At 38.5% G+C, this 19,193-nt stretch overlaps 2 protein-coding genes across 14 annotated transcripts in view; both read left to right on the plus strand.

Moving 5' to 3' along the window:
* The window catches only part of LOC127433916 (synaptotagmin-like protein 2), a 26,731-nt gene extending 14,837 nt beyond the window's left edge, over positions 1-11,894 (plus strand). For 2 of the 9 annotated variants that reach the window (XM_051686258.1, XM_051686261.1), the window contains 11 exons: positions 3,234-4,670; positions 6,728-6,832; positions 8,167-8,261; positions 8,524-8,628; positions 8,776-8,945; positions 9,097-9,199; positions 9,601-9,762; positions 9,873-9,969; positions 10,430-10,529; positions 11,058-11,260; positions 11,413-11,894. In XM_051686258.1, coding sequence (XP_051542218.1) covers positions 3,234-4,670; positions 6,728-6,832; positions 8,167-8,261; positions 8,524-8,628; positions 8,776-8,945; positions 9,097-9,199; positions 9,601-9,762; positions 9,873-9,969; positions 10,430-10,529; positions 11,058-11,260; positions 11,413-11,558 — 2,723 coding nt within the window. In that variant the 3' untranslated portion in view covers positions 11,559-11,894. Of the gene's footprint in view, positions 1-1,522; positions 2,024-3,233; positions 5,541-6,727; positions 6,833-8,166; positions 8,262-8,523; positions 8,629-8,775; positions 8,946-9,096; positions 9,200-9,600; positions 9,763-9,872; positions 9,970-10,429; positions 10,530-11,057; positions 11,261-11,412 lie in introns of those variants that run through there. The other 7 variants (XM_051686262.1, XM_051686265.1, XM_051686266.1 and 4 more) reach the window with 6 other exon arrangements.
* Positions 11,895-12,482: 588 nt separating this feature from the next.
* Positions 12,483-18,549, plus strand: LOC127433929 (CREB/ATF bZIP transcription factor-like). Of its 5 annotated transcripts, none has more exons than XR_007895955.1 (6): positions 12,483-12,645; positions 13,526-14,346; positions 14,534-14,606; positions 15,114-15,187; positions 15,577-15,887; positions 16,037-17,385. XR_007895955.1 is itself a non-coding variant. In XM_051686306.1 (4 exons), the coding sequence occupies exons 2-3, from the start codon at positions 13,583-13,585 to the stop codon at positions 14,589-14,591; spliced, it is 822 nt and encodes a 273-aa protein (XP_051542266.1). In that variant the 5' UTR covers positions 12,483-12,645; positions 13,526-13,582; the 3' UTR covers positions 14,592-14,606; positions 15,114-15,518. The 5 variants fall into 5 exon arrangements, 1 of the variants encoding a protein (XP_051542266.1); XR_007895957.1 differs by having other exon boundaries at positions 15,577-15,640; XR_007895956.1 differs by lacking the exons at positions 15,577-15,887; positions 16,037-17,385 and adding an exon at positions 17,805-18,549.
* Positions 18,550-19,193: the final 644 nt, after the last annotated feature.

Genomic DNA, 19,193 nt, shown 5'->3' on the forward strand with positions numbered 1-19,193 from the left:
ATGATATGCTCTTTCACAACCCACATTCAAATGCTTTGAAACGCACTATAGTCAGTCTTAACAGGCATTAAAAGCTACTAAAGCAGTCTCATGCTTGAAACTAGAGCTCATTGGCTTCAAAAGGAAGAGACGTCAGTAAACAAGAAATAAGAGTCAGTCCCTGCATCTGAAATCACGTTCTGTTAGAGGATGTACTGTATTTGATGAAGGACACACTTCTCTGCCGGTAAAACAGTATGTTCTTTTGGTATGCATGCGAGTAGAATAAATAGATTCCAGACATACTTCATCCAGGGACGTGGGTATTGACCTGTGGCCCGAATATATGATTTAATAACAACAACCGTAAAAATAATCTACTCTGGTTTTGTTAAACAAGCATCATTTAAGCACAAGGAACAACTTTCTTGGTATATATAGCACTTCAAGTTGAAAAAAGACGTCCTACATGGGGTCCACCGCCATTCTTTTAAATCAAGGGTTTTGAACATGAAGTCTCCTCTGCTCCCAAGGGATTATGGGACCGTAAAATGTCCAGTCGATCCGCACTTCAAAATATCGCCGGAAATAGTAGGTCATCCTGGTGTTTCTCGCTTACTGTTTTATGAATACTGTGGAATCGAACATACTACTCTATTGGCATACTGTTTTTTGCATACTATATTGTAGGGAAGAATGGACATTCGGACACAGCGAGTAAATGAAGGTGAACTAGAATTAATTAAAAATGACCGATTCGTTCACGAATGAAACGTCACTACTGTGCAGTGTAGAAAGTGCGCAGCTGACTGGGGCTAGCAAGCGTTACGTTGCCTCAAGAATATGAATAAACCATGTGAAATTTCAGCAGCGGCACTCATAGAATGTATATAGGGGAAGCACTCTCTTTAAGTTTTTGCTATGTTAATAGCTTACCAAACTCTGAAAGACCTCATACTGCTGTCATATTCTTTGGTTGCTTGCAAGCTTTTAACCAATGCATTTCATCTCAATGCTTTACTTTGAAATATCTGTTTAGTTACAATAACAGCAGTGTTAAAGAAATGGGTCACCCAAAATTTCTGAATAATTTACTCAACCTCATGTCGTCCTAAACCCATATGACTTTATTTCTTATCCGGAACACAAAAGGATGAATTTAAATGAATATCTCGGTCTGTCTTTTCAATACAATGGCAGTGGATGGTGCCCACTTTAAAGCTTAAAAAATGACCCACAAAAATCATAAAAGCAGTCCATGCGACTTGTGTTTCATATTCATTTTATTCTTATTTATGATACGTTTGAGTCATTTTTGAAGCTTCATTGTGAGCTACTATCCATTGCCATTGTATTGAAAAGACGAAAATCTCATCTCATTAAAACATCAGCTTTTGCGTTCCACCTAAAAAAGAAAGTAAAACAAATTTTTCATTTTTGGGTGAACTATTTCTTTAATTGAATTGCAAAATGAATTCATCATAAAAATGAATTCAGAATTTGTGTGTGTCTGTTTCTTGTTGTATTGGCTTGTATTTTCCAGAACCTCTCCCTTCAAATGAGAGCTACACACCCCTTCACAGTATCCTAAACACAGACAACACTGACACCCATATAGCCACTCAATGCGCAGACAAACCTGTGCCCAAAAAGAGACTTCTGCTGTTCTCCTGTCAGAACTCCCTCCTGGACTTCGCCAGCAGTGACACTACTGTTAAACAGGCCATGACGCCTAGCCCCAGAGGCATCTTGAAGCACAGCAGCTCCAGTTGTAGCTACATTGAATCTCTGCGACTACACATACCCAACAACAATGACAGCAACAGCAGCCAGTCTTCTGCACCAGTCAGCCCCATCAGCCCTCCTCTGTCCCCATGCTCAGAGCACTCTGCCTCAAGTTGGTTAGACAGAAAACAGGTCCGCTTCTCTTCCATCATTCGTGCCAAAGAAAGAGAGCAAGGAGAGAACAGTGTGTTGGATGAAGACTGCAGTGCTCTGTCTGACCAGGATAGGGAGCTGGATAGAAGCGATATAGTAAAAAATGGTAACGCAGTTGCCTTTGGTTGCAGCAGCGAGCAGTACTTAAAGACCCCATGAAATCAAAATAGGAGTTTTGTGGTTGTTAGTCAATGTCTATTAGCTTTGAAACCCACTATATGCTAGTTTACTCCTAAAAGTTTACAAAACTTTTAGCAGACCCTAACCCTTACCAAAAAGTGTGATGTCTCTGCACCACACAGATTTTGGTGCAATCAAATGCTTTTTGAATGAGAGTGTCCCTAACTATTCAACCACGATTTGCAAGTAGCAAATCATAGCTCATGACTGTGATGTAACTTAAGTCTATTGGCTATTTAAAAAAGAAATGGCACAAGCCCATTTTGTTCCTTCCAAGCTTCCTGTTCAATAAGAAGTATGTCAACACAGGACTGAAAACTGCACTGAAGTGATTCCATGGGGTCTTTAAAGGAGGGAACTAGCATAACGGTCTCAGAGACCCTAAATTTGGCTTATTTACTTCCTATTGTCTGAGGGTACATGTTGTAATCTGAAGTCATCTAATAATCACGAACATCCCAATGTGATGACCAGTGAGCCTATAGAAAAGTGGGAGGACTTACAGGTAGAAGGGTCATCCAGAAAGAGACCTTAAAATTGTCTGAGTGACAGTGACAAAATCATAATCTAAATCCTTCTGGTAAGATAATGTGGACCTGTCAATCTAATCAAACCCAAGAAATGTATAGGAATCAGTTAACAAATCTATAAGGCACAAATTATCAACTAATCATTGCATAAATAGCCATTGCACTTACATTTTAAAATTAAAACTCTTAATTTTAGCTGTGATTTTAAGATTTTTTTTTATTTGTTACTGAAAACACATAGCTTGGCAACATTGTATCATCTCTGTGATTTAACAGTTTGCATGCTAACCATTAATCAACCCTCATACTAACTGCATTTGTGTGCATGCTTCATAGAGTACATGGCTTCTGATGAACGCTCATGTATGTATGTTGTCTGCAATAATCTGCATAATCTGCAAAAGGTGATTAGTAAATAAGCACTGCAAGAAATGTACTACCCTCTGGGTTTTACTGAAATTCTAATGTGCATTGTCAGTATTTGATGACAAAATGATGTCCAGACTCGCACAATTTTATATCTTTTTGAAGCGTTCAAAGTAAAATTCCATGTCTCTTTCATGTAAAAAAATTTGACATTTAAACTTGTTATTGTCTCCACTGCAGATCGCCATGAGCTTTATGCTGAGCCTCAGTCCTCACAGGTGTCCAACTTCCACTGCTCTGCTGCGGTTAAAGGTAAGGTCAATCCATTGTGCACAGAGAGTCAGACTCATACGGTAACAGAGGAAGAGGGTCGCTCAATTTCTAAGGTGCTTGAGTGGTTTGTCCGAGGTTCTCAAGATGCAAAGCAGAGAAAGCTGAAAGAATTGCCAGCACAGAGCAAGAAGAACAAAGAGGAACCAGAGGATCATGGAACTTCAGATGACAAATCAGAAGAATTGGCTTCTCCGGTTATACAGCAAAAGACCAAGCCATCTCCAAAGCCACGGCAGGTTTTTTTTGCATTGTTTACAAGAGCAGAGAAAAAAGACAAGAGTCCTGAAGTTCTAGTATCTGACAAAGAAGTAATAATTGAAGATAAAACTGGAATCTCAACTTCGGAATGCAAAACACTTTGCACAATGAGACCTCAAGCAGATGACAGTATAGCTTTGCAGGACTCTGTTCCTGCATTAAGCAAGACAACAGAAATAATACAGGTTACCTCAAAAACAGAGGATGACAATAAAACAGCTAGACATGTATGTGCAGATATTCTTAAGAGAGAGATGCTTGACCAAGGCGAGATATCACCAGGAAGACTGGCCGACCTGAAGTCATTCTGGGAAAGGGGGAACAGAGGACCAAGAATATTGAGCATCAAAACAGGAGCTGGAATAGAAGAAAACGAAACCTATCTGCTTAATGAAAATGATCATGACACTTTGGACAGAAGGTTACCAGATTCAAACATCAGCCCATCAAAGTTCAAACCCATTTTAAAGACCACTGAATATCCAATTGATGGAGAATCAACAACACATGAGTTTTCTCTGGTATCACGATATGGTGTCGACATGTCTGCCATATCCTTAAATAAAGATGTAAAACCTTCTAATTTGGACAGCAGTAAGGAGTCAGAAGGCTTAAGTAGTGGACTACACACACTCATGGTCAAGAGTGATGTCAGACTGATGTCATCCAGTTTACAACTAAGAGATAATTCTCTTCAAAACAAGGGGCAAGAAGAGCCTCTCCCTGAGTCACTGTTGAGGAATATATCTGACCTGAAGAAGGAAATCTCCACTCTCAAAATGTCCCCCAGTCAACAGGATAATAAAGTCTCAATCAATGATCTCAAGTCATTTTGGGAAAAAGAAAAAAGTGGCCTTCGAGTTATTGTAGGTTCACCAACATGTACACCTGATGTTGAAGACCCATTTACGACGTTGTCTCCTAAACGTTCTTCCATAGGGTCAACTAGTCCAGTTTTAACAAGCTGCCTAGACAAAATGAGTTTGTCTTTAAACAAAGAGGTTAGTTTGATTGTGCAAAAAGAGAAGATGGAAAAAAGTCAGGGTCCAACAAAAGAGCCAATACAAGACCATCAAGGTATCAGAGGTAGGATAACTAACATTGCCCAGAACACTTCTAATTGCAAACCACAGTTGATTTCAGATAAACATTTGAAGCCAAGTCCACCATCATCTTCCCTCAGAAGTCTCCCAGAAAAAGGTCAACATGATACAAAACAGTCCACTAATATTTACCAGCCAAAAGATCAAGATCAGACCAGAACACCCAGCCCCTTACGACAGCCTAAAATACCTCCCAAGGACTCTTATCCAAACAAAGAGTCCAGGAAGGAGGATTCTCCCTTAAGAACCTTTGTTATAGATATTAGTCCTCCCGGCAGGAGTCCATACAATGATAAGGTTAAAACTCATGAAGAAATGCCTTCATATTCGTTAAATATTGTCACTGAGAAAATGGGTAACATTAATTGTTCTGAAGGGTATCACATGCCCCTTTCCCAAGACAGTTCAAAGCAATGTGTCATCCCAAAAGACGGCAGTACATTCTACTCCAAAACTGGTCACTCACAGGTATCAGCCTCAGAACTGAATTATACATCTCCTGAACACCTTGGGAAGACCTTGGATGGAGACATTGATATAAGACCCATCATGCCCAAAGAACGAAAGTTCTCAGCAGAATCTCTGACAAATTCTCGTCTAGCCAGGTCTTATATTCCCCTGAGTTTACACCATTACCTGAGCGTACCCGAGCAGGCCGTCTTAGATGAAAGAGAAAGGCTGGGTCAGGTTGAGGTGCAGATAGGTGAGGTTTTTGAACAGGGGAACCAAGGCAGTGTAAGCAATCAGAGCTCCCCCTCTCGGCGCTCCCAGTCTGAATCAGAGGAGATCACCTTTGACTCCTCGGGGAGCTCCACACTTGAAGCTTGGTCATTCTCACGCACCAGTTCAGCCTGTGAGCTTACCTTTTCTACTTTGGTCTAGTAGAAAGTCTAGTCTAGTCCAGTCCAGTCTAGTATGAGTAGAAAAAAAAGGTGATGATTAATTCTGTGATTTTGGTGGATGCAGGGTTTATGCAGTTTCAAAACTGCTCATTGTGACCCAAGAAATGATTCCTACCTGATAGTTTAAAGAGGCTCAAACTTTGTAGACATGATAAAATTGCATTTTTAGTCCCACTTTTAGTGGAACTTAGTATTGCTTTACTTCATATGCTATATTGTCCCCACACTATTCATGCCCTGTTAAGTTTTCTTGACCACCTCAGTCCATACAAGTTTACAACACTTTTAAACCCTGCCTCTACATATTGAGTGCTTTTTTAATTACTGAGCACGCTAACATGTACACCAATGCGCTGATAACTACCTAAAATCATCTTATTAAAAAAATCAGACAATGCAAGAAAACAGTGTTTACATGTGATTTGAAATCATTGATGTCAAAACATGAACAGTCATGCACACTGCACTAGGGTACATTGGATTAGCTGCTAAAAATGCCCGTAAATGTGTTTACATGCAATGCAAAATCGGTGTAATTTGCAAAAATCTATGTGTGCTGATCAGTTTATGCTTAAGCCATTTATGACCTTATCCCGATAAAGGAAAATTGTTTAATGCGTTAACATGGCAACATGCGTTGTCAGCTTAAGCATAATTGTGTAAGATTGTGCATGTAAATGCGCTCATTTTCACAAATGCAGTAAAATTTAAAATGTATAGATCAAAATGATCACATGTCTGTTTGCGTTTGCATTTATCAGAATGACTGGTAAGTTTTCATCCATAACATGGTGTGTGATGAAGTATACTGTATATTGTTTACAGTTATAAAAGGACCAAGAGCATACAGTATTTTGACACTGATCATAAATCAGCTAGAACATTTTTTTTTATTTATTCATGGTGAAAAATCACAGGAAACTGCAGCAAATCTTTAGTACTTTTGCTAGCTTTTAACTTGCTTTTGATTGCAGCTTGTGGCATGTGGTTTACTTTCTCAGAGTTTTTACCACCTTGAATTTTAGTGTTTCAAATTAGATTTTAGTACTAACAGTCTTCCACAATCATAGCAGTAGAATTATTTTTTTGTATGGTGTAGCCCAAGGTGATAGATCTAATGTGAATTTGGCTATGACAGGTGACAGTGAGGAAGCCAGCCCTGTCAGAACTGCTCTGGAGCATGCCAATGCCAGACCTCTTTCTATTTCAAAGAGTCTAGAGGACCTGGCATCTCCACCTTCACGTAAGTACCACTCTCTTTTCTGCAGTATGTTTTGTTGACTTTAAAGTGGTTTGGTCTGTGGGGGACATGAGGGGAGTTGTTTAATCAATGGTTTGTTGAACATATCTATTTAGGAGGGACAGACTCTTTTGTCCCCTGCTGGATGGGAGAGGACATTTCTTAAGCCCTTTAAATCTCTCTAACCTTAACAAATTATAGTATACGCAAGCTTCGATAGTTAGAATGTTTTGAATGCAACATTTAGCTACATAATATTTCTTGATTTATTTAACAACAATTTGCCATTCAAACCAAGGAGAGAGAAGGAAGACTGACACAAGGAGTGATGTTGGGCTGAGTTTGGAAGATGATAAATGTAACCCTTTTCCTTATTTTTTGTTTCTAATGCAGTTCTTTTCATGTTGTGCCCTTTTAATGCTTTTCAATATCTTTAATGTCTTTCTCCACTCTGCATATGTTACTTTGTTAGATCGTATGACCGTATAATGTACTCTACACTTGAATTATATCATCAAAAGCACAGGCCAAGCCTCTGACATTAAATTAGCATTCAGGACATTAAACATCCTTTTTCTAATTGAACCTCAGTCTTTTATGTATATTTTACTGTTTGAAATGGCTAAGGGAATGCATGAAAGAATTATGAAAATTTAATGAGAGCATGGGTAAATGGCAATGATTAAAGGCAGTTTACATCCAGTACCATCTGAATCATACATACACTCACTGAGCACTTTATTAGGAACACCTGTGCACCTACTTATTCATGCGGTTGTCTAATCATCCAATCTTGTGGCAGCAGTGCAATGCATAAAATCAGGCAGACACAGGTCAGGAGCTGCAGTTAATGTTTACATCAACAATCAGAATGGGGTAAAAATTTGATCTCAGTGATTTAGACTGTGGCATGATTGTTGGTGCAAGACGGTCTGGTTTGAGTATTTCTGTAACTGCTGATATCCTGGGATTTTCATGCACAACGGTCTCTAGAGTTTACTCGGAATGGTGCCAAAAAAAACAAAACAAACGAATGGCCAGACTTGTTCGAGCTGACAGAAAGGCTATGGTAACTCAGATAACCACTGTACAATTGTAGTGAGCAGAATAGTATCTCAGAATGCACAACACGCCGAAACTTGGGGCGGATGTGCTACAACAGTAGAAGGCCACGTCGGGCCTAAAAGTAAACTTGTTAATTTTAACATTTTCAAAGCCTGTGCTCTGAACCAATCTGGACAGAACAATTGATAACTTGATTAAGTCTCCTGAACAAAGAGCAACCTCTGAGCAATAAAATTTTCCTCCAAGTTTCCATGTCTTTTTTTCTGTCTCAGTGTCTGCAGTCACTACCAACACCAAAACATCGTTCTCAGACCCTGAGCAGGTGAAGATTATGAGTATGTCTGTGCCTGCATTTATGCAACAAGAGGTAAAATACCCACTGTCACCCAATATCCACGAGCTTCGGCAATTGGCATTTATTGTTTAGTTTCTAAAACATATTGAACTACAGCTCTCACACTGCTTACACAATGCTCTGGATTAGCACTAAAATGTCATAGTTTATATGTGTGCATTAGCTTTATCACTGGCTGTAGTGACTGAATAAAGCTAACACCAACATTCACACCTGTATGATTCACTTCCATAAATGTTAAACATCTCCTGTTATTTGTGCATGTGACGTATAGATGGATTGGAGAAACGGTGAGAGAAGCTTCCACTATGACACACTGAGAGCATGCAACACTCCGTCTAATTTTAGCATGTGCTCTGAAGTGGCCTCCATGTCCTCTGTATGTGACCCCTGTCTTCAACACCCATAAAATGCTGAATACAACTTATATTATTATTATTAATATTTTTGTCCATTTGATATTGATAACATAAAATTATGAGTTAATCTCCATACAGATCTGTCTCTCTATGTGTGATGTTTATAGGTCACTGGCAGTATATTGAGTATCTGCAGTAGTGAGTTTGGCAGTGTGGAGGTCAAAGGCACCATCCAGTTCACCATTCACTATTCGCAAAAACTGGGAGAGTTCCACATCTTCATTGTGCAGTGCAAAGACCTTGCAGTGGCAGATCCTAAGAGGAAGCGGTCTGACCCGTAAGTGTAGCAGTGGGAAAAATAAATTTAGATAATACTTTTTACCAGGAAAATGTGACTACTGTAAAAATAAGCAATAAAATACAGCTAAGTAAGGAAAATATGGTCTGATAAAAAAGTAATATCAATGCATTGTGTGTTCGAAATTCAGGTATGTTAAATGTTACTTGTTACCAGACAAAGCAAAATACGGAAAGAGAAAAACATGTGTGAGGAAGAAGACTCAGAATCCAACTTACAATGAAATCCTAAGGGTATGAAAATGATAAATGTTCTGAGATACATTTTACAGGGTTCCCACGGTCATGGAAAACCTGGAAATATCAGCAAATTTTAAAATTGTGAAAAGTCATGGAATTTAAAGAGGGTCGTGCCCAGTTCAACAGCTCAGTTTCGTGGAAGTTCCAGAGCAACTAAAATCACTTTCAAAGCACCATTAATAAAATCTTAAAAAGTCATGGAAATTTCTCAGCTGTATTTAATTTGCTAGAAATTTTTTAAATGCTTATCCAGTAATCAAGAACAACAACTTAAAGTCTTGGAGATGTCATGGAAAAGTATTGGAAATTAATTGGTCAAAAGGTGTGGGAACCCTGGTTTTGTAATTATTGTACAAATAAAATTAGATGACCAAAGTTGTCATTTTCCTGTGCAGTTTAAGATTCCAATGGAGTCTTTGAAAACACAGAAGCTGAACCTCTCTGTGTGGCACAATGACACTTTTGGCCGTAACAGCTTTCTTGGAGAGGCAGAGATCGATCTGGTGGAATGGGACTTTAATAACATGCAGATGAATGAATATCAGCTGAAAGGAAGGGTGAGACAACAAGAATGTTATAGTCTTTAGATAAACTATTAGTATGGTGTGCCACATAAAGTATAGTTATATATTGCACTGCCATTTAAGTATGTATGACTTAAACCCAGGTTCAGGTTCCTTCCAGCCCTAAACATTCTGCTGGTGGCGAAGAGATGAGAGCAGAGATGAGAATCGCTCTACGTTTTCTTCCACAGACTTCACACAGTAAGCTAGAGTGAACCTTTATCAGTTTTCAAATGCTGAAACTCTGTATTTGACTGAATATGTCTTTATAGGAATATGAGATATTTTACTCGCCCCCATGTCTTTCCAAACCTGTATGAATTACTCTCTTCTTGGGAACACTAAAGTAAATGTTAGGCAGAATTATAAGGACTGGCAGCTTCAGTAATCATTCACTTTTAGTGCATCTTTTTTCCATACAATGAAAGTGAATGGTGGTGACTCAAGCCCAAAGTATACTTCGGTTTTGATGCAAACGCTTAGCATCTGCATTCAGTCGAAATTTGCATCACACTTTACATCAACTTTTTGAATAACATCTCCTATTGTGTTTCACAGAAGAAAGTCATATGGGTTTAGGATGAACTGTGGGTAAATACAGTTTAAATACAGGTAAAAAATCATTTTTGGGTGAAATTACACTTTATTTCTGGTCTTGCAGGTCACAAGAACAAGGCGAATGGTGAGGTACAAATCTGGGTGAAAGAGTGCAAGAATCTACCCATTTCCAGAGGTGTTTCCATTGACCCTTTTGTCAAATGGTATTTATACATATAATTTGATACGTTTATATTCATGATGTAGGTTTTTATGGTATTTTTTTAAGCAAATAATTTGTGTTAGCACATTCAAGCCTTTACAATATATACTGCTAACCGATAGTCAGTTTTACTCTGGTACAGTAAGTGGCACACCACACCTTTTAGCTGGTCTGCCCGCCAAGAAGAACTACTTGACAAATTTGAAAAACAACCAGAAAACCTCACATAGTTGCATGTGAATGTCTGCTTTCGTTTAGAGAAGCTCTACAGAAATCCATTGTTTTTATTTAAAATCTTAATTGCAACGAGAAATTGTGGTGAAAATTTGTATTTGGTGTGAACAGGTCTTTAGACTTGCAGTATGTTCAAATAACTAATCCGTTTGTCAAAGAAAGCCTATCATCACTGCCCTTGACTAGTGGTCATCTTATGCAAATTATTATAAAGATTGCACATTGTGGATTTTACATTGATGGGGACGTTCCATCAGAGGTGAGATGTTCATGTGTGTGTATCCTACCATTTCAGCGCTGTCCTCCCAGATAATAGCCGAAAAAGCCAACAGAAGACCAGAGTGTTGAAGAGGGCTTCTAACCCAGTGTTTAATCACACCATGGTATATGATGGCTTCAGGCCAGAGGACCTCAAAGAGGCCTGTGTGGAGCTCACTGTGTGGGATCACGACCGATTTAACCACTTCATTGGGGGTGTTAGGCTTGGTCCTGGGACAGGTAAAAAATAAAGTCCACCTGCTGTAACCACTGCATCTTTCAGTTGACAGCAAGAAATATCCAGCCATAATTAAGAAAATGAAAGCACCCAACAGATGCAATGTATTATATAACTGTTGCATGGAATTTAGTATTATCTGATTTTCTTGCAGGTAAAAGTTACGGTGCTGATGTGGACTGGATGGACTCTAACAGTGCTGAAGCAGCTCTGTGGGACAGAATGATGCAATCTCAGAATGAATGGGTGGAAGACATATTACCTTTGAGAATGCTGGTCATGGCAAGAATGTCTAGATAGAAACTGAGGCACTGCAAGACCAAAATGTATATGAACTGAAGAATATGCAAGATGAATGAACTGGATCAATAACTTGTGTTGTGATTATGTAATATTCAATGTATTCAACTAACTGGACGGGCTTTTGACATTTTGGAGAACGAGAACAAAGAGAATGCAAAACATTTTATGCCTTTTAAGTATGTTGGTTTCTTGTCTTCCATAAAACTACATAAAATCTGTTAATATGCTGAAAATATGAATGTAATAATTTGATTATCAGTGAATTATCTTGAAGGATTATCCTAAGACACTGTGTAAAATGCATACTATTAATAAACTTTCAACTGTCCAGTTGCCCTCGTAAAAGTAAAATGACAAATGCTGAAAGAGTAGTGCATTTTGGCGTTCTGAGGGAAAATTCGATGAAACTACCAGGTAATAAACCGACCTCTAAATCATACCAGAGATGTTTAGCAGAGACGGACCACTGGTATTAAAATTAATGTGAGAATTTGGTACGGTCAACGGATGTAACAAAGGAAGTCTCGCCTTACAGGTAAAAGAGCCAATCAACTTTAAGATACAGAAGTCGCCTGTCAATCAACTCGACAACGCGCATGCGCATTAGCTAAACCAGCGTGAAAAAATATTTTTTTTTAGCGTGGTCTGAGTTAAATAATCAAAATGTACAATACTGTTGTTGTTGTTGTTTTATCGTAATCTTGACCAAGCGTGTTGGAAATATAGACCTTTCCCCGTTCAATTGATAGGAGGTTTATTCTTATGCCGCTTGTTTACATAGAAAATATCTTCCCAGCCTGCCCGGTAGCGTTCCAAAGATGGCTGCCGAGTGGACAGACCTGCCTTGAAAGACTTTGATCATACCCAGATTTGCTCCTCCTCCACGTAAAGTTTCGAGATAACACAATGTGCGCCATTTTAGTTCGTCGCAGTGTCGTCGTTGGGCCCGCGCTGGTGCTCTTAAGGAGGCCCTACTTCCAAGCTCAAACCTTTTTTTTTTTTTTTGCCCGTTATCTGAATTTTCCACGTCATTCTTTACCACCTACAAGACTATCCGTCTCACGCACGCAGTCTGCACTTTAAGGTACGTTGCTTTGGTTAGAAACAAAAAAATATTTGTAGTTTTCGTTGTTGAAGAAAACTGCCGTGTCACGCGGATTAGGCGCGATACTGCGGCCTGCTCAACAAAACACATTTGACATTTTAAATATATCGCTGTAATTGAAATTAAGTAGTGATGGATAGCGCTCAATAAGATAAACGCCACTGGGAATTAGTATTGCTAGCCTTGACTTAAAAATGGCAATATATCGATGCTTCGCTTCAATAGTTTAGTATTGTTTGCTTAAATCTGCGTCTGCCTCAATTTAATTGACTCAATTTTACAACTTAAAATTTTAAAACTTTAAACAACTTAATTTTGTTCTGCAGCATTTAAGCTTTATGCTAACATTTAAGTGTCTTTTTTTTTTTTTTTTTTAACTAACAAAGAGTTCAGATTAAAATGTATACAGATGTATAAGGGAAAGAGTATGCTATTCTTGAAGTCCCCTAACTGCTAACCATTTCTTTAAAGTTTATAAGCATTTACAATTTTGTATTGCCTTCTGGTTCATTATGAATGGTCCGAACGTTTTTTTAAGTACACACTTTCCATATAGTCTTTTAATTAACAAAAGGTCATAAAAGGATTAAGAGAATCGGCTAAATGCTGTTTAAAAGAGTTTAAGATGGCGCATAACACGTAATCCCGCAGGACATGTGACGTCAACTTTCCAAAAGTATTTCATGATAACTACCAATGTGTTAAAATTAAGCAATATTCTTAAACAAGGCTTAGTCTAATGCGTAGTATGTAGCAAATTGTGATTGTTACAGCCAGAGTTGCTTAATCTATTGAAATGTTTAGTATTTGTGTAGTTGTGTTTTCAGCTCGCTCATAATCAGTTTTGTTTGTTTTACAGACTCTTTTAAGATATACAGATTTAAGGCGGGTACTAACCAGAACCACGGCGGTGGCCATGATCACCAGAAAAAGAGGAAGAACCAGCCTCAATGCCAATGTCACATGTACAAGTGCCTCCCAGGAGAGTGATGTTGCTTTAAAAACCGGTAATGTGAGTGATGCAAGCACGCACACTTCTCCAGAAAGTGACACCAATGATTGGGGCCTGGATGAGCTGTTTGGCTCTGATTTCAACTGGGACCTGGACAACAATGTGCTTGATTCTTTCAGCAACTTTGAAACCCACACATCGACCAATGACGAGATGGATCAGAATCTGGTGGCAGATGTTTCCTCATCCCGCCACAGAGGTGTGGTCCACAGTTCAAAACTGCAAGGTGTCTCCGATCGAATCATCAACAAGAATGCCATGGCGGCAAGGATGAATCGTTTGAAGAAGAAAGAGTACGTCAGTGGCCTGGAGCAAAGAGTTGGCTCGTTGACGTCAGAGAACCGGATTCTCAAACAGGAAAATGGGAGCCTCAGTGAGAGAGTGGAAGAACTGGAGAATGAAACTAGGTACTTGAGAGCCGTGTTGGCTAATGAGAGCATGCTGGCACAGCTGTTGTCTAGATTGAGCGGTGTGAACGGCATGAAATTTTCTAACTCGCTTTTCCAGGAGTCCAACAAGAACGACCATGATTATGCCATGCCGAGGAAGAGGGTGAAGGTGGAAGACAAAGATACTGCAGGTGGCATCTGCCTGCATGTGGACAAAGACCACGTCTCGGTGGAATTCTGCACCAAGTGTGCAGAGAGTTCAAGCTTGTCGCACAAAATGTAGGGTCAAGTATTTTACCTTTTCAGCGTTTCACGAGACTGAGCTTTGCACGATTAATGACTATTGAGGGGACATGATGACAGTAGTTGTCAAATGTAGAGTTAACTGTTTAAATGTGTGCAGGTCTTGAATGGCATGACTGTTGAAGCTGCTTTCAATACAAGTTACTGCTAAACTTGTTGACAGTTTTCTTCTAGGTGCTTGGTCCGCCATGCTGGATGAGTGCATCACAGAACATCATTGACTGCCGAAAACCATGGTAAGGATCAAGATATTGAAGACTGCACATGGTTAACTCCCTAGAAGACAGTGCTTTTTGCCAGTTCAAGGCACAATATGAACTGAAAATTATTTTTTGTTTTTTGTTTCTTTGGTATAAGTTTAAAAAGAATATGAAAAACAAAGTAAGCATTGTTTCAAATAGTTTTGAGTTGCATACTTTGGATTGTTTACTGGATTATACAATGAATCATGGTATGTCATTTCAGTTAAAAAAGACTTCTAGGGAAGTAGTAAGTGGGGGGGGGGGGGGAGTTTAATAGAAAAATGTAAATGAGTGATGTTTCACAAAGGGCTTGAGATTTTTTTTTTTTTATGTAACCTGTTAATAATTAATGCGCCTGTTATCAAGTCTTTGGAGCATCAGTTTCAACAAGTTTGTTATGCAAGCTTGTATTTTGTTGAAAGAATTAGCCCTTTCTGAAATATCGCTTTTTTTCTGAAGAATGTTTTTCATGTAGAACCCTTATTTTTCTTTATGCTAAAGTGGATTTTGCTGTGGGGGAAAGCAGAAGAGTCGGGACCAGCACCTTGCATCATGGCCCTGGTAAATTTAAAAAGGTAGTACATGAGTGTAAGTTACCGCTTTTCTGGCTCTCTATCACACCCCAAGACATCAGATGTTGTCTGGCTAATTTAGCCTCTAAGTGAGTGTTGGGGTTGCTTACACAACATCTGTGTCGTTGTGATTCTTCGTGATATGGAAAGCACTTGGGCTTTATTTTACAGTAGCCCACATAAAGAGAGAAATGGTATGTTCTCGGTATGGTTATGATTTCTGAAAAGTGGTAATCTATATGTAAAATGGAATGGAAATCCAAAGACTGTGGAGGCACATGGCTACAGCTGTTTTGAAATAAATTGTAATAAATTTTGATTGTTTGAACACTCATTTGAGTAATGTACATTGTGTCCCAAAGGTATTAACTGTGCTTTCCTTCTCTTTTTAGACAGCACTTTCTTCGCTCTCTACAAGAGCCTTATCTTACCTCTCCTCAAAGTGGATAAAGAGTGGTGATGGTTTCTCCCCATTAAATACAATCTATATGGCAGAATTTCTTTAAGAGATGGTTCAGCCATAAATTACTATTGTCATTTACTCATCTTTATGTTGTTCTAAACCCGAATGACTGACTGTCTTCCGTGGAACAAAAAGGAAGGAGATGTTAGGCAGTATTTTAGGAGCTGGCAGCCACCTTTCAAAAAGGTCCCATTCCATTGAGAGTCCTATTCTGTCTTGTGGGTTTGGAACAATATGAAGGTGAGTAAATGAGGGCAGAATTAACATTTTTGGATGAACAATGCATTTAAGGGCTCCATTAGTGACATGACATGATAGCCACTAAACAAATGAACAGCTATTTTGTCTGCTAAAGGTCTTTTATTGGTAACTTTTCTCTGATGTTGCAGATCAACCCAAGCAGTTCTGAAATGTGTATCTAGCTGGGTTTCCATCAAAATGTTGCACATTTCTGAAAATTCAACTAAAGAATATGAGTCGTTGTATGTATCCATCCACTACGTCACTCGCATTGAGGGAGCCCACCTTGTCATAATGTAGCAGTTGAACGACCACTTGCCTCTGGGATAGTTCTATTTGCAGGATTGAAGCAATTGTACCTTGATTTATTAAATGCTGCCAGGAGACGGCACAGAAAAAGTGAAATATCTGATATAATGAGGGCTGAAATGGCTGTGACGCCCACGCCGTCAGTCCGCATACTTGGAGTGCCCCTGCTCCAACTGTTCTGGTGGATTGTGAGGACCCATTGTAACGACCAGCTGTGGGTTAAACACTTCCGATGGCTGTGTTTGAAGAAATGTGTGCCAAGGTCTGACTTTTCATTGAGACTGTCACATCAAGCTATTGCACACTCGTGCACAAATGGTCAAAACACGTCATTGTTTTGCGAATTGCACCTTAATGTGCATTTTAACTAATGTGAAAATCTATAAAATCCACCTTCTCCTAGCGCGTTACATTTTTAAGCTGATTTTGAGAGTTTATTCATGTATCAAGCGGTTCCATTCAGGATTTCTTATGCACAATTTCAAAATGCACAAAAAAATTGTTGGATGAAAACCCAGCTACTGTTGTTGATGCATTGTTTTGTTTCAGGGATTCCATATTGCAGTCCATGTGAATACCACAATTATCTTATTGAATCCTTAGGCCAACAATGGAATTTCAGTTTTTTTATTTTTATCTATTGTTAAATCTTTTCCCCCCTCAGATAAGACACAGGAGTACTCAAAGTAGTCTCCAAACAAAAGTCAGATGTCAAAGTAATTTGCTTATTTCTACCCTTACATTTCAGAATTGTCTTGGTTGATAATTGTTGTTGGGGATTGGAGTGTGCACAAATGCACTTTAGAAAGTCTTTCTGTAGCAATATTGGAAAAGTGCACTTGTAGCCCAGTTGCTAACAGTATCTAATCAATGTAAATGTTCTCCATACGATAATTTGGTAAGTTGTACACTGACAAAAGGGCATTGGCATTTAACACCACTGTTTATCCACTCTCTCTCTCATGGGCATATTGTACCTCTATTTAAGGTTTTGTTTTATCTTGGTAACATCTATAATGTTGCTGCTCTTTACACTACCATTCAAAAGTTTGTAATTGCCGTGGTATTTTTGTCATTGAAAGAAAATGATAATTTTCTACACCAATGATGCTTTTACAATTTTTGAAGGATTGCAGTAAAGACAATTGTTACAAATGACTTTCTATTTAATTAAATGCTGTATTCAGACTTGGTTCATCCGAGAATCTTTCATGTGCACCAATGACAGGCATTGTAGTAGTCAGTGTATTCTATTCTACAGGTGCGGTTTCATCCTATGCTATATGTAGCACTTCCCAAATATGTAATTGGTTTGTAGGATACGTTTCTCAGACCTTATGATCGAACTGTTCTTGCGACCTCAAACTTGGACTCATCCGCCTGTATTACTAATTTCTAAACATTTACCATTCAATCTTTGAATTAAGTGTAGCCCATTCTACCCTTATTTGCTAGTGTCAGACATAGCTTTTTCTTTGAAACTGTCTAAAAGGTCAGCATCCCAGAGTCTTACTGTTGTACATGAAGCTGGTGTTTGGCATGTACTGTTAATTGACGCTGCTAGTTTAAATCTAGTTTGAGAAATGTTTCTTTTTTTTTTTTGGCCAGTTTTCAGACCATAATGTGACTCGGAAGGGTAAAGTGACTTTCAGGAAATCTAAAACCTCAGCAACTGAAAATGGACACTGTATTGTGAGTTCTACACTTCATAAAGCAGCTAAATGTTTTCAACAAAAACAAAAAAGATACTAAATTAGCACATTAAAATAATTTCTGAAGGATTAGGTGACTATTTTCCTAGTAGAATGGAGTACTAACTGCTGAAAATTGGGCTTTGCTATCATTGTCAAAAAAATAAAATAAATGACTGTACCAAACAAAGAATTTTTAACATTGCTAATGTTTGTTGGCGTATCTTTGATCAATCTTTATAATGCATACTTGGTGAACAGAAGCATCAATTTCTTTTAGGAACAAACATTTTTTGGTGATTCAAACACTCTAAAAAGTTATGTCCTAAGAAGAATGTTACATTGTTGCAGGGAACAGCATTAAATATTTGATTCAGGTAGTTATCTTTTAATGTTAGTAAATCTGAGTAAATTTGGCAATGAGTACAAAGGTGAAGTGGACAAGTGCATAATTTATTGATCATCATGACAAATGTTGTTTACCATTCCCAACAATTCTTGGGGGAAAAAACTTAAATGCAAGAACGTGACTATAAAACAGGGTAAGCAGTGGATAGGGATGTTTCACTTAACACAGTTATTACAATGTATAACAGAATAATCTTCTAATCTTGAACTTCCTCACCATCAGAATTGGGTATTTTCAACATTTTCAGGTAGATGTCAAATTATTTATAACTCAAATAGGTTCCAAATAAAGCCTGCAGCAGTAGAACTGCATACATTTTCTGTACAATGTGTTTGCTCAGGTTCATCCAGATTCGCAAAACATTCCCTTTCTTTGGTATTGGTGCGCTGTTGTACCTGTAAGACAAGTGGATGAAAGCCATGTAAGATGAGTGTACATTTGTAATGAAAATAAATAAATAATAATCAAGATCATTGAGGACATACCTGGCTGCAAGACCAACATTCACAGGTAAGGCCAACAAAATAGGATATATGCCACCACCACCACCCATTCCCCTCTAAGAAGGGTACATGTTGGCACTTAAGGTCACCTAAAATTAAAATAAAGACCCTTAATACTTAAATATGATTAACTAATGTTACTCTTCATAAAATCTTGCAACCATACCTGACATTGTGGATTTGTGACAGTCGCAGTGTACAATGCTGCAGTTGTAAGAAACTGAAGAAGAGCCATGGGAAGACTGGAAGTAAATCACCCTTGGGTGACAGTGAGTGCACGTCGGTACAAGCTATTGGCAACCAGACCAGTAAACCCAGCGTTGCCAACCAAATATATGGGGCCATATGAAAATAGCTTTCTGTCGGGATTACAAACAGAAAACGTTAACTCTGC

The sequence above is a fragment of the Myxocyprinus asiaticus genome, chromosome 43 (genome assembly GCF_019703515.2).
Source record: "Myxocyprinus asiaticus isolate MX2 ecotype Aquarium Trade chromosome 43, UBuf_Myxa_2, whole genome shotgun sequence".
NCBI lineage: Eukaryota > Metazoa > Chordata > Actinopteri > Cypriniformes > Catostomidae > Myxocyprinus > Myxocyprinus asiaticus.